At 44.0% G+C, this 14,965-nt stretch overlaps 1 protein-coding gene across 2 annotated transcripts in view; it reads right to left on the bottom strand.

Annotated features, from left to right (window-relative positions):
- SLC12A5 (solute carrier family 12 member 5) overlaps window positions 1–4,657 on the bottom strand; it is a 140,644-nt gene extending 135,987 nt beyond the window's left edge. Inside the window, exon 1 of one of the 2 annotated variants that reach the window (XM_077459239.1) lies at window positions 4,284–4,657. In XM_077459239.1, coding sequence (XP_077315365.1) covers window positions 4,284–4,335 — 52 coding nt within the window. In that variant the 5' untranslated portion in view covers window positions 4,336–4,657. The remainder of the gene's footprint in view (window positions 1–4,283) is intronic. The other variant, XM_077459240.1, reaches the window with a different exon arrangement.
- Window positions 4,658–14,965: the final 10,308 nt, after the last annotated feature.

Below are 14,965 nucleotides of genomic sequence, written 5' to 3'. Positions count from 1 at the left end.
AGGTCCGATCAGATTATGTTGTCGGAAAATCCGATTGTGTGTGGGCTCTATCTAACTTTTTCAGTCGGAAATTCCGACGCAAAAAGTTTGAGAGCAGGATCTAAAAAAATTTCCGACAACAAAATCCGATCAGACTTTTCCCGATCGTTTGTAGAGAATTCTGACGGACAAAGTGCCAGGCATGCTCAGATTAAATTACGAGACCAAAGCTATTGGCTACTAGCCTCTATGTAGTCCCGTCGTACGCAACAAACGTCACCTCGTTCCAATGATCGGATTTTCTGACAACTTTGTCCGGCCGTGTGTATGCAACACAAGTTTCAGCCAAAATCCGTCTTAAAAAATCCAATGGATTATGTGGTCGGAATGTCCGACCGTGTGTACAGGGCATAACACATCATTTTTTTAAAAAAGGGAAGTCATTTAAAATGGAAAAATTTGTATCAAAAGTTGATCAATTAAGTAATAGCTAAAAATAAACACCACTTTCCCTTTAAGTCAAGGAACTTATGCATACCTGAATACTGATCCACCTCTAGGTGTAAATCAGTATAACCTGCTAAAAAAACAAATCCAATGTCACACCCCGGTATTCCCAGGGATCATAGGCAGCCTACAGTGTATCACTTACATATTCAGCAATGACCCCCAGTACATCCCATAATTCAGTGCAAGGGCACATATCAATAGTTGTTGAGTTACAATCCACATACTGAGAGGCCTATGTATTCCAGTGCATCCTAAATTGACCTGCATAAATGGATTTTCCAGAAAGATATTCCAGTTGTATAGTATTCAGCAGTGACAGTTTTCCTTTAATAACGTACTGCCAAGGGCAATGACTATGTACAAAGGGCATTAATGCATAGCAGCAAATCATTGTTTTTTTTTCTCCCCTATAAGACAAGAGTAATCTGAAATCTTATTGGGTTCTATGAGTTCTTGTACTTGACACACTTAGCATTATCTTATTTAAAAAGACTAATAGTGGTTCTCCCTCCTCCAGATAGCTATAGGATTCATAGAAATTTCTCATGCAGCACTACCTGCTGGTGAAATCTAGTATTGCAGATCATAAATTTAAACACGAAGCGCAATCAGCACATCTTTTTTCTTTCAAAGACTTTGGAGTGAATTGAAACCCCCTCGCTGGTTAGGGGCCCCATTGTTGCTTACAAATAAGGTGTTCTGGGGGGGGGGGGGGGGCAGGTTGTGTTGAAGCCTTTTTACACGGTCTATTTATTAATATTATTCACTATGACAAATCACAGACTTTATATTAAATGACACGTCTAGTAACTTATTACATGGGTCAGAAGGACTGGTGATATCTCTAGTAATCATCCAAATACTGCTATTGTCAACTATCATGCATCGTCATTCAGCCATTAATACTAATGATCTTCCAGTGTGGGGAGATCCCGTGTATCTGGAGGGGTCCATGGCACTGACAATTATTTTTTTTATTTTTATTGAAAACTCACAAAGCATTAACACAAGGATACAGATCTTTATTTTTAACTATGTGATTGTCATTTTTAAATCTCATGGAGTTAAAAATAGCTGGCAATTTTTTTTTTAGAACAAACATAAAAAAATAAAAAAAATAATAATCCTTATCCTGGTATGTTAGCTTTGATAATTGGGAGTATTGCATTTAAACTAGCCATCACCACCTCCTTTGGCAAACAATTCCACATATTAAAAAAATAAATTGATCTATTCCCTCTCCATTCATATTGTCATTTTTAAATCTCATGGAGTTATAAATAGATACCACTTAAAAAAATTTAAAATAAATAAATAATAATCCTTATCCTGGTATGTTAGCTTTGTGAATTGAGAATATTGCCTTTAAAATAGCTATCACCACCTCCTTTAGCAAACAATTCCACATATTAAAAAAAAATATATATATCTATTCCCTCTCCATTCATATTGTCATTTTTAAATCTCATGGAGTTATAAATAGCTGCCACTTAAAAAAAAAAAATAATCCTTATCCTGGTATGTTAGCTTTGTGAATTGAGAGTATTGCCTTTAAAATAGCCATCACCACCTCCTTTAGCAAACAATTCCACATAAAAAAAAAAAGATCTATTCCCTCTCCATTCATATTGTCATTTTTAAATCCCATGGAGTTAAAATAGCTGCCACTTAAAAAAAAATAATAATAATAATACTTATCCTGGTATGTTAGCTTTGTGAATTGGGAGTATTGCCTTTAAACTAGCTATCACCACCTCCTTTGGCAAACAATTCCACATATAAAAAAAAAAAAACTGATCTCTTCCCTCTCCATTCATATTGTCATTTTTAAATCCCATGGAGTTAAAAATAGCTGCCACTTTAAAAAAATAAAAATAAATAATAATCCTTTTCCTGGTATGTTAGCTTTGTGAATTGAGAGCATACCCTCTAAACTAGCCATCACCACTTCCTTCTGCCAAAAAATACACATATTAAAAAAAAATAAAAAATGCTCTATTCCTTCTTCCTTCATATTAAAATATTCATAGAATAAAAAGGCTGAGCAAAGTGCAATAAATATGTGACAACTCAAGCCAATCAAATTTCAGTTTTCTGCAGTCGGGACAGATAATAGGTGAATTCTGATTGGCTGAATTAAAAAAAAAAGATTTAACAGGTATCAAACAAATGCAACAGTTTCCCCAATCAGGTTGAGTCTTGCGGAGCGGAAGCAAAAGATCCAAAAGTGGGTCCTGGTAACAAAAGGATCATTTAAAAAAAATTTTTTTTTTTTATCTGTAGCACATAATGCAATTCAAAATTCTGAATGACTCCTTTCTCAATTCGTCATGATCTTTTCCAATTAGCGGTACAGAATATTCACGGGGGGGGGGGGGGCAGATGCATCTAGCTAAGGAGATCAGAATGCTGAACGGGATCTGGGAAAACTTGCAGCAGCGATTATCTAATTATACGAGTATGAAAATGGCTGAACTTGTGATGCAGTGAAAATGACAAGGAATGCAGTGATTTTTTTTTTTCCCGGAGGATAAAGCCAGCATACAAACAAGGGGGGAAGACTAGAACGCTCTGGTGGCTTGGGAAGGAGGAATGAGACTGCGGTGCTGATGAGAAAATACAGTGAGCCATGAGACATGATGCACCACTGGTGCTGTGAACATAATCGAGCTGGTGCTATGCTGATGGGATGTCACGGTAGGGGGGGGGGGATGTGAAAAGTAAACAGACATCATGTCACAGCCAGCGAGCAAGCCCGGGAGACAGGTCATGGGGGGCTGAGGGGGGGTGACAGGGTGACAAGTGCCAGTAATGGGAGAAGGCTGCTCAACAACAGGCAGTGCAATGCGGAGGCAAGCGCCGGGCATATTAGTTTAACTGACATTGGGGGTTGATTTACGAAAGGCAAATCCACTTTGCACTGCAATTGCACTTGGAGGTGCAGTCGCTGTAGATCTGGGGGGTGGAGGGGGAGATCTGAAATGAGTGGAAGCGCTGCTGATTTTATCATCCAATCGTGTACAAGCAAAAATGCAGTTTTTTTTATTTTCCTTGCATGTCCCCCTCGGATCTACAGCGACTGCACTTCCAAGTGCGATTGCAGTGCGCTTGTAGTGCAAAGCGGCTTTGCCTTTAGTAAATAAACCTCAGTAAGTATGGTATAGAATTTAGATCTGATGAGATCTATGCAGGGCGATGGAGCAATATGGGTCAGTGCTAAGCAGCTGTTGCAGTATAATGGCCAGCCACTTACAGGTGGCAAGAATGCGCACAGCAATGGTCAGACAACACGTACAGTCCCCCCCCCCCCCCCTCCATACATAGATCTACGGCATAAGGGGTCCTGCCCCACACATTGGGGTCAGAGGTCAAGTGATGGCAGCTGCAGATTCTTTCACAGAATGAGTTTTCTATGCTTTAAAGTCAAAGGCTCAATAGGGACCCTAGAGCTGGACAGCTCCTGGAAGGGGGAGGAAGTCATAAGAAGATCCAGGGGTCAGAGGTCCACAATGCAGTGCTGTTAGGGATGAAATGCAACAGTGTGCGATGCTTGGGAGGGGGGGGGGCTACATAGAAGGTACCCAAGCACCTGGCTGATGGGCTTGCTATTTTAAAGGATGCATCAGTGCATCTTGGCCCCTGGCTGTTTCGGTGAAGCCTATCATAAGGGGGTGGGGGGGGTGCCCCCCCTAGTCTGGTCACTACCGCCCCCCCACTTCAGAAGCAGCACTGCGGAGAATTAGCTCCCCCTCTCTCTCTCCCCCACCTCCCTGCTGTCAGATTCCTCCACTTACCTTGGCTGGTACCCCCCTCTCCCTCCTCGCACTCCGTCAGGTTATTCAGCATCCTCCGTGTCTGCGCTGCTCCCTCTCCCAAAACCTCTCTCGGGCTCCTCTTCTCTTTTTTTTTTCCTTCCTCCCTTCCTTTCCCAGGGACCGATGCCTAATACTGCAGCGATGCTCAGTGTGCGAGAGCGGCAGAGAGAGAGAAGAGGAGGAGGTGGAGGCTGCAGTGCAGAGATCTTTCAGCGCGCACACTCGCAGCCCCATGCACAGAGAGAGAGAGAGGGAGGGAGAAAGGGAGAGCGAGGGAGGAGGGGGCACACAGACAGAAAGATGGGGGGAGAAATAAAGACAGCGAAAAAAGGGGAGAAGGAGGGCGCAACGAAATAAAAGCTTGGAGAGAACATGATCAGGATGGAGAGAGGGAGAAGGATGGAGGCATTGAGAAAAAAAAAAAAGGGAGACACTAGCCTACGACGTGTGGGAATTCCCTGGATCCCTGTCTGCATGATCGCCTCTTTCTATGCTGAATGGGATGCAGAGGAGACAGGAAAAAAAAAAAAGAGAGAGAGAGAGAATTAAACCCTCATCACATAGGAGATGTGTGCCATGTATGCTCTGGATCCTGCTCTTTTTCCACTTTGGTACCCTGTGCTCCCTCCATCCACGCAAAGCTGTCACTTCCAGATACCCCTTTCTATTTTTGCTGTCTCCTGGATTAGACTCAAGTCATTAAACAGTATTAGTTTAGCTCTCATCTATTCTGCTAACTCCTTCATTAGCTGGGTGGCTATCCACAGCCTTGCAGATATCAGTTAATCATGTCCACAAGGCAGTTCACATCTATCTTTATTTCAGCGGCGGAGACGGTGGAGATCAGCCATTCCGGGGTCCGTTTAGATGTTCTTGCCGGTTCCCCCCCCCCCCCACCCTGCGGCGGACGTCCCGCTGAGCCCCACCGGACGGTCGATTCTGTATTTTTCATAGAACGTTCAAAGTTCATAGTCTGCGCTTACATATGAGTTAATTTGTGGGTTAATGTACCAAATTTTATCAATGATTCCATTTTGCCATATGAGGGATGGGAGTGTTGGTGGCAGAATTGATTGATTGCATTTGCAACAGGTCAGGGAACCCAACGTTTCCCGTGACCTGAGAATCAATTTTGGTTGCATAAATTAAGCCTTTAACTTTCATATGAAACATTTATGTCTTGATGTAGGAACGCTGACTACGTGTGCCTTAGGATTAGCATGGCATACAGCACTGCACCATTCCCACCAGAAGATTATGATCTAATATCACACAAACTCCATACACCTCATGGATGATCTCGGTTGGGTTGGGAGCCTGTTAATTTATTGGTATGCTTTTGGGCTGTGGGCAAAATCCCAAACATCCACAGAAAAGCCACACTGGGAGAATATACAAATTGAACCCCAGAACTCAATACACCCCAAGAATGACCTCAGTTGGGTTGGGAGCCAGTTAATTTATTGGTATGCTTTTGGGCTGTGGGTAACATCCCAAACACCCAGAGAAACCCAAACCAAACTGCAGTTCAGGCATAACTTTAACTTTAACACATTGAATTCTTTTCCTGATATGCTGCCACATTGACTCCCAAGAGTTTGCGTACATACTGTTTATCAGGGATGTTTGTCAGTGACCGGTGAGGCACTGGCTAGTATCAGAGCCAGATACACACAGGTTACATACGCCGCGATCCTTAGAACATGAGCAATAATTCTAGACCTCCTCTGTAACTCTAAACATGTAAGCTGTAAAAAAAATGTAAAGCGTCTCCTATGGCGAGCGGGTCCTGAAGAGCACGCGCTATGAGTTTTTCAAAGTTAAACTTTGCCTAAACTGCAGTTTGGTTTGGGTTTATTTGTCTAAATTAGACCTCTGCATCAGTCTGACCGGACTGTGAGATGTTCAGCCTGGCCACAGGGGGCACTGTCTCTTGTGGCAGGCATGGAACTAAGGTCTGGTTAGGTGCTTAAGTTACTCTCTTTCGGAGCCAGGTCAGTGGGAGTGGCCTTCTCGCTGTGCCCTCTGGGAGAGGGTATTGAAGATGCGGACGTCACATGGTTTGGGGTTCCAGTCCAGTATGATGTGCTGACTTCATGGTCCTGGTCCTCCTGACCAGCCCCAGGAAGGCTATGACCCGGGGTGCGGATCCACCCGATTTTAATATCTTGGGGCTGGCTAGCCCGAGGCAAGGAATCTAAAGGAGGATTCCGAGGCAGTTGGGTGCCGTCTCCGGTTCGGGAGAGACCCAGTGTACTTCAAGCATTCGAGGGGAGGACTCTTTAGAAGAACACCACGTATGGGTTGGTTTTCTTAACAAGAGCCTGGAAGGGCTGAAGTAACCGAGAGAATCCGGTCTCGTGGATATCACCAAGCAGGCTGAAAGATCCAGGTATCCTACAAGTGTTTCAAGTTTAGTTTCCCTACATGTTCTACAACAACGTCTGTGGCAGAGACATTATTTTGTACGTTCTACAACAACGTCTGTGGCAGAGACTTATTCCTGAGTAAGCACCTTGTTGGCTACTAGGCCTTGTGAGAGAGGGACTGTCCAACCTGAGTGACCATCCAGCTGCGATTGGCTATTCTCTGGATGCAGTCAAAGTAAGCAAGTTCTTCAACGTTTTTGACTTTGACACTAAGCCCTTGTACAAGCGGTCAGAATTTCCGACCACAAAATCTGTCCGATTTTTTCCGACGGATTTTGTCCGAAACTGGTGTTGCATACACACGGTCAGACAAAGTTGTCGGAAAATCCAATCGTTTGCAACGTGATGACGTTCATTCGTTGCGACGGGATTACGTTGTGGCTAGTAGCCAATAGCTTTGGTCTCGTAAATTGATCTGAGCATGCGTGGCACTTTGTGCGATTGGAATTCTCTAGAAACGATCGGAAAAAGTCCGATCGGATTTTGTTGTCGGAAAATTTGAGATCCTGCTCTCAAATATTTTCCGTCAGAATTACCGACGGAAAAAGTCAGATAGAGCCCACACACGATTGGATTTTCCAACAATATAATCCGATCGGACCATTTCCGTCGGAATTTCCAACCGTGTGTACAAGGGCTATGAGTACTTGAACTTCCTTTCCAACCCTCTGATCCCAAGTTGAAAGACTGTTCAATTGACTGAGTTTTGCAAATAAAATCCATTCAAGTGGATCTGTTGTCAGTCTCGAGTTACTGGGCTATTTACCAAGGGACATCCCCTAGACGTGCTACAAGGAGAACGGAAGGTAACGGTAAGCCCAAAAATAACCATCAGCTCCTTTGGGGGTTAGTGCTACAGTAATATACAATAATTATTATATATTGTTTTTAAGTTAATTTACTATATTTTCAAAATCTGTACTCAAGCAGGTGGCTTAACGTACAAATTACTAAAGTTTGAAGTTATAACTTCCAACCAGTAATTTCACAGTAAATAGATAATGAATATTATGTTATAACATATAGCATAATAATATGTGATTTAGCTTGATTATTATTAACTGTGTGAGAAAAACATGGGATTATGGGTAAATCTTATACTCATGATATACACTACATGTTTTTCCTTGTAGTTAGAAGGGCTGGGCTGGAAGGGAGCATGTGTATTTTAGACACATGCTCCTTCTATGACATAGCAGTGAGAGGCGTGCCTCCACTGCAGCATTTTTATTGGACAGCTGTCCAAGACTCCAAGCTGTTTATTGAGCTCAGCCTCTCAGTCTGCTGCAAACAGAGTGTGTCAGCTTGTATTTAAAGTGGCCACTCTGTATTTAACCAATAGGTATTTATTTAGCTTCTGACAGGCTGTGCAAGGAGCCCCATGTCTCTGGAACCATAGTTTGCAGAAGCCCCCAATTTTTTTTGTGGGACATGATCTAGAGGGGGAGAGTTTGGAGGTACATTTGTGTAATTCCTAGACTATTTAAAGCAGATCTGCACCCACTGGATGCACAGGGCATGGTTGTTCTTCTTCCGCTCTACCATCAACAACTCACCCAGAGCAGCCACTGTCTTATGTCTTATCATCCAGCCCGAGCACCAAGGTATTTTTGGAGGCATGCCGTTTACAATGCACACATATGAAGGCAAAAAAGCTTTAGGTGGATGAGAAGTGCTGTATAATTGGCTTGGGATCCTGGAATTGATAGGGGGTTTTAGGGGAAGAGTGCAAAAAAGGGGAATTAACTCTTTAAGCAATTTTTTTTTTGTGAATCTGTTGCAAATTTTGTTACTTGGAGATCCTGCCATTAACACCACTTCCCATAGCAGGCTGACAACACTAAGCTACTGCTTTGCAATTAGCATCTGTGTTGTCAGACAAAACCATGGGAGATCCTGGGAGCCCTGGACATCAGGGCATTCTAATCCTAAAACGTTCTAGCTTACTTCTACCCTTCATCTTCGTTTCCTATTGACCCATCTCTATGATGGTAGCCAAAATAAATATGTGAGAGGTGGTAGGAAGCAGGCCCAGATGTCAACTTTGCTCTTGTACCCCCAGAGGAACAACTGAATTGTTTTGTGACATCTCTGCATACCTGAAGATGACACACATTGTTCACCTAACAGCTTGAGGTTTATTAGACCAAGAGTAGCCTAAAAGAAGAGAGGATTAGCAAGTGTACTTAAACAAACAATCAATAAGACAATAACTTTACCTCCTAGGTTAGGCTGCTAGTGAGGTTGAGGTCTTTTTGGTTCCTCTGTAGCCAGTGGAGTAGAGTGTGATTATTTTTGCCTGTTCTGGGTCTGTAGGCTCCACTACTTCTCCCTGCCTTCTAGTAGGTTCTAAAATGTAGTGGGCTGCAAGAGGCAGACCCTCAACTTTAATATTTATGGGACTTCAGCCAATCCCTTGGGAGGTGTGCCCAGAAGGTGGCGAGAGAGCCCTTTTGCCCTTTTGGGCAAGTTAGCTGAAAGCATGCAGAGAATTCACTGAGATCCCAGCTAGGCTAGAGCTGGAGGGCCTGTTTTTCTGCAGGCAATTCAGAGCCTATTAAGGGGGTGCATTGACTATCCAGCCTGGAAACTCATGGTACACTGTCTAGTCAGTATTGGACAGGATCAATCCAAGTATCTGGAGATATAGTTAATAGAGGCTTTGAAGTGGGATCTTAGTGACTGTTGCTGTTTAACCCCTTGTGTGAGTATGTTAGTATGTGGGATGTGCCCCGCTGAGGGCCCCAGAAGTGCTTGTGCCACTAGTCTCTGCAAAGTGGGACAGTTGCCCCTAAAGACAGTAGACTGAATAGAGAGAGAGAGTCCTCTGAAAACTTTGGGCATTTAATTCTGGAGTATTCCAAAGCTTCCCTACACACCATCCAAGTTCAACAAGCATTAAACCTTAAAAAGGCACTCACTGCCTGGTCACTGTGTTGTGATACTATGGGAGCTGCTGTGGGCCTGGCTGCCATGCACTCACTTAGGAACAGAACCTGTGACAAATCTGCAGGGCCTGTCGAGAGTCTGTGCTACATGACTAACAGTAATTAACAGAACTGAACTGCATTACCTAGCAACAGTATATAAAGACAGTCCTAACTTGCTAAAACAGTCCCCACTGTCACACTGGCCAGTGAATGATAAAAAAAAGAAAACTTGGGTCCCTTGAGAAAAGCACAACAGTTCTCAGCAGACAACAGATTAACTTGTGCAATGTTAGTCTTTTACTAGTCCCCGGGTACCCTCTTCTGGGTCTCAGGACATGTCCTCTGATTCAGTAAAAGTCCAGTTTAAGTCAGACAGGGATAGAAGTTGCTGTGATTTCTCTCTTTCAGTCCTGCTGGGACAGTCCATCTTTTCCTTCCTTACAAGTAGTGGGAGTGCTCTGATCAAACCAGGAGTCCTAATCACACCTAACACTGTGCAATGAGCAGTCTCTCCCAATTGTGGGCAGCTAACAGAGTTCTGTTTAGCCACTGACCAAGTCTTTTCCCCCACATACCTGCTTGCGTTTCCTTTCCACTCGATAGTCTGCAGAATCATCTCCTCACTCTGTTGCATCAGCCAATCACCTCTAGTATCAAATCAGACCCAATCAAGTTGGCTGCCCCCTCTACACTGGAGACACATCATAGATGAGCATTGCAAAGTGGTCTCCTTAACCACTTGCTGCCCGTCATATTGCAAAATGACGTTGGCAAAGTGGTTGCGATATCCTGCCCGGATGTCATATGATATGGTCAGGATAACAAGCCACTGTGCGCGTCTGGGGGCATGCATTGCGGCGATCGTTGTTGCTGCGTGCCAGTTTGACACACCGCAACTCTGATTTATGTCCAATCACAGCTGATCACGATGTAAACAGGAAGAGCCATTTATCGGCTTTTTCTCACTCGCGTCTGACAGACGTGAGTAGAGGAGAGGCGATAGGGTGCTCCTCTGACAGGGGGGTCTGCGCTGATTGTTTATTAGTGCAGCTCCCCCTTCGGATGCCCACCCAAGACCACCAGGGATGCCACCAGGACCAGAGATGGCCACCACTAATGACCACCAGGTATGACATCCCTGGTGGCCATGGGTGGCAATGTGTGCCCACACATGATGCCAATGTGTACCCACACATGATGCCAATCAGTGCCCACCAGCAATACCTGCCAGTACCTCCTAATCAATGCCAAACAGTGTCATCTATCAGTGTCAATGAGTGCCACTCATCAGTGTCTATCAGTGCTCATCCATGCCCATCAGTGCCACCCATAAGTACCCATCAGTGCAGCCTTTCAGTGCCCATCTGTGCTGCCTATGAGTGCCCATCAGTGCTGCATATCAGTGCCACCTATCAGTGCCCAGTGTCGCATATCCGTGCCCATCATCAGTGCCACCTCATTGGTGCCACCTCATCCATGCTCATCAGTGCCACCTTATCAGTGCCCAGCAGTGCAGCCTCATCAGTGCCCATCAGTGAAGGAGAAAAAGTACTACAAAATTTTATAACAGAAACTAAGAAAAACAATTATTTTTCAAAGTTTTCGGGCTTTTTTTATTTGTTTAGCAAAAAATAAAAACCACAGAGGTGATCAAATACCACCAAAAGAAAACTCTATTAGTGGGAAGAAAATGATAAAAATTCTGTTTAGGTACAGTGTAGCATGACCGCGCAATTGTCATTTAAACAGCGACAGTGCTGAAAGCTGAAAATTGCCTTGGGCAGGAAGGGGGGGGGGAGTGTCCGGTATTGAAGTGGTTAACCACTTGCTTACTGGGCACTTAAACCCCCCTCCTGCCCAAACCAATTTTCAGCTTTCAGTGCTGATGCAGTTTGAATGACAATTGCGCGGCCATACAACACTGTACCCAAATGAAATTTTTATCATTTTTTTCCCACAAATAGAGCTTTCTTTTGGTGATATTTAATTACAGCTGGGAGTTTTATTTTTTGCTAAACAAACAAAAAAATATGCAAAATAAAAAAAAATAAAAAATCATGTTTAATAGTTTGTTATAAAATTTTGCAAACAGGTCATTTTTCTCCTTCATTGAAATGCGCTGATGAGGCGGCACTGGTGGGCACTGATAGGCCGCACTTATAGGCACAGTTAAGGCGACACTAATAGGCACAGATAAGGTGGCACCGATAGGCCCAGATAAGGCAGTACTGATGGGCACAGATAAGGTGGCACTGATGGGCAAAGATGGGCACAGATAAGATGGCACTGATAGGTGGCACGGATGGGTGGCATGGATGGGTGGCACTAAGGGCCACTGATAGGTACCACTGATAGATGGGAGTGATGGGCACTGATAGGTGGCTCTGATAGGTGGCACTGCTGGGCACTGATGGGCGGCACTGATGGGCACTGGTAGATGACACTGATGGGCACGGATATGTGGCACTGAGGTGCAGCACTGTTGTTGAGGCAGATTGTGGGCACTGATAGGTGGCACTGTGGGCACTGATAGGTGGCACCTGTGGGTACTGATGTATGGCACTGTGGGCACTGATGTATGGCACTGATGTATGGCACTATGGGCACTGATGGGTGGCACTGCTGGGTGGCACTTTTATTAATAATTGGCTGGTACTGGCAGGGGGCAGGTGGGCACTGATAAGTTGGCCGTGATCAGGACTGATGTCCCAATCACGGCCACTGGTGATCACTGGTGATCGGCTTGACAGCGCGAGGAGGAAAAATAGCCGATTACGGCTCTGTTTTGTCACATGATCAGCTGTCATTGGCTGACAGCTGATCACGTGGTAAGGGGTCGGGATCGATCCCTTGCTCGGATCCGTGATCAGGCGAGTCTCATAGAGTCGCCGATCACAGAGCGCGCCGCGCACGCCCCTCAGGGGGCGCGCAGGCCGCTCGTGCACGGGACAACGTCAATAGACGTCGTCCCGGCAAAGCAGGTCCGCGCTGTAGCCGTCATTCGGCATTAGCGCGGATCTCTAGTGGTTAAAGATGACCGCTGCAATTCTGCAATAGTGTCAAAGACAAAACTTTTTTTGTTTTTGTTTTGGACAGAATGGAGAGGGATTAGGACTCTTGAAAGCAAAAGAAAATACAAAATTTTGGGTTGACATCAGAACAAGTATAAAAGGGAAGTCTTCCAACGGGGACACATTCGCTCTGGTGACCACGGTGACACCCAGGATTCCATCACTTGGGAGGGCTTTCATCTAACTTACTGTTTTGGCTACTAGACAGGAAGTAAAGGAAAATTTCTGCAATGGGACACAGATGGCCCAAAATAAATAAATAATAATTGACAGGGGTCATACCCTCCATTACTCGGTCCATGCTGCAGAAGGATAATAGAGCAGTAACCAAGGAAGAAGTTCTACAGCTGTTATCAGCTACTGTCCAGGTTACATAATGGAAATAATGAACCTATCATGGACCAGCCCCAGTTTGGGGGCTTCTTGAATATTTATAAAGGTATCAGCAGGCACCTGTAGGGTCACTCAGTCAGCTCAGCTTACCATTTAAGCTGGCAGATGTACTTAAAAGCTATCTCTAGTCCCTAGTGCCTTTATATTGCTTATGTTACTATGGAAACTCAAGGAGGTTAGGTCTGCGGAGAGTAGAAGTAAGGCTGTGCGTAGGATAAATTTACCAAAATGGGAACAGGGTTGTTTTACTTTTCCAGTAATAGTTTAGTAAGTTCATTCAAAGAACAGGTTTACTTAAATGTCTTCTTTAAAAAAACAAAAACAAAAAGTGTGTAAGTAGCACTGTACCTTGTGTATTTCTATTGTTGCTGCCCACTTTGACTCTAGAGTTGGTGTTTACAGCGCAAAATCTATGCCCCTGGTATTTCCACCTATAGGGTATAGCCATAGCTCCCAACTGTCCCTGATTTCAAGGGACTGTCCCTGATTTGGAGTAATGTCCCTCTATCCTCCACATTTGTCCCTCATTTTGGTCTAATCTATATAGTTGTATATAAAATGCACTTTTTATCTTTCAAAAAGGGGTTCCCAGAGCTAAACCTTTCATCCAAATTCTAAATTACTGCATTTGTAAATTTAAAGGAATATTAGTGGTAAAAAAACAACACTTGTGGATTGATTTACATTTTTTGGGGGTTATGTCCCCTTTAAGGGGCGTGGTAGGGGGCGTGTCCTATGCCTACATACATTTTCTAGTAGGTGTCCCTCATTCTCATCTCGAACTGTTGGGAGTTATGGTATTGCACCACTGTAGCCCTAAGCCCTTGTACACACGGTTGAAAATTCAGACGGAAACGGTCCGATCGGATTATATTGTCAGGAAATCCGATCATGTGTGGGCTCTATCAGACTTTTTCCATCGGAAAAAAATTTGAGAGCAGGATCTCAAATTTTCCGACAACAAAATCCGATTGGACTTCCGATCGCTTGTAGAGAATTCCAATCAGACAAAATGCCACGCATGCTCAGATCAAAGTACGAGAGCAAAGATATTGGCTACTAGCCTCAACGTAGTTCCATCATAACGCACGAACGTCATCACGTTACGAACAATTGGATTTTCTGACAACTTTGTCCGACCGTGTGTATGCAACACCAGTTTCGGACAAAATCCGTCGGAAAAAATCAGACGAATTTTGTTGTCGGAATGTCCGACCGTGTGTACAAGGGCTAATATCTGGGATGCGAGTACCGACTAGTTCCTGATCAGTGGCACTAGGAGAATAGATGTGGCTTGCAGGTCCCTGGTTTCTATAGTAAAGCTGGCTATACACATAGCTGGATATGGGAATTTCAGCCAGTTTCTGATGAACCGTCTAAAATCTACTTGTTGCCACCAGTGTTAATTTTGTCGACTAAACTGTTTTAGTTCTTTTACTAAATGAATACTATTTTAGTTGACTTAAATATGACTAAAACTAAAACAACTGAGATGACTAAAATACGACTAAAACTAAAATCGCATTTTAGTCACAAGACTAAAATGGGATTAAAACTAAAATCGCATTTTAGTCAAAAGACTAATGCCGCGTACACACGACCGGACTTTTCTACGGACTTGGTCCGGCGGACTGGAATTCGTCGGACAATTCAATGGTGTGTGGGCTCCAGCTGACTTTTTCTTTCCAAAAGTCCGGTGGACCTAGAAATAAAACTTGCTTCAAATCTTTCCAATGGACTCGAGTCCGGTCTAAAAATCTGGTCGTCTGTGTGCTAGTCCAACCGACTAAAACCGACGCTAGGGCAGCTATTGGCTACTGGCTATGAACTTCCTTATT

Source organism: Lithobates pipiens, unplaced genomic scaffold (genome assembly GCF_037356315.1).
Source record: "Lithobates pipiens isolate NorthernLeopardFrog02 unplaced genomic scaffold, aLitPip1_a1.2 Scaffold_28, whole genome shotgun sequence".
Classification (NCBI taxonomy): Eukaryota; Metazoa; Chordata; class Amphibia; order Anura; family Ranidae; genus Lithobates; species Lithobates pipiens.
This window is presented reverse-complemented; position numbering and strand designations above follow the sequence as displayed.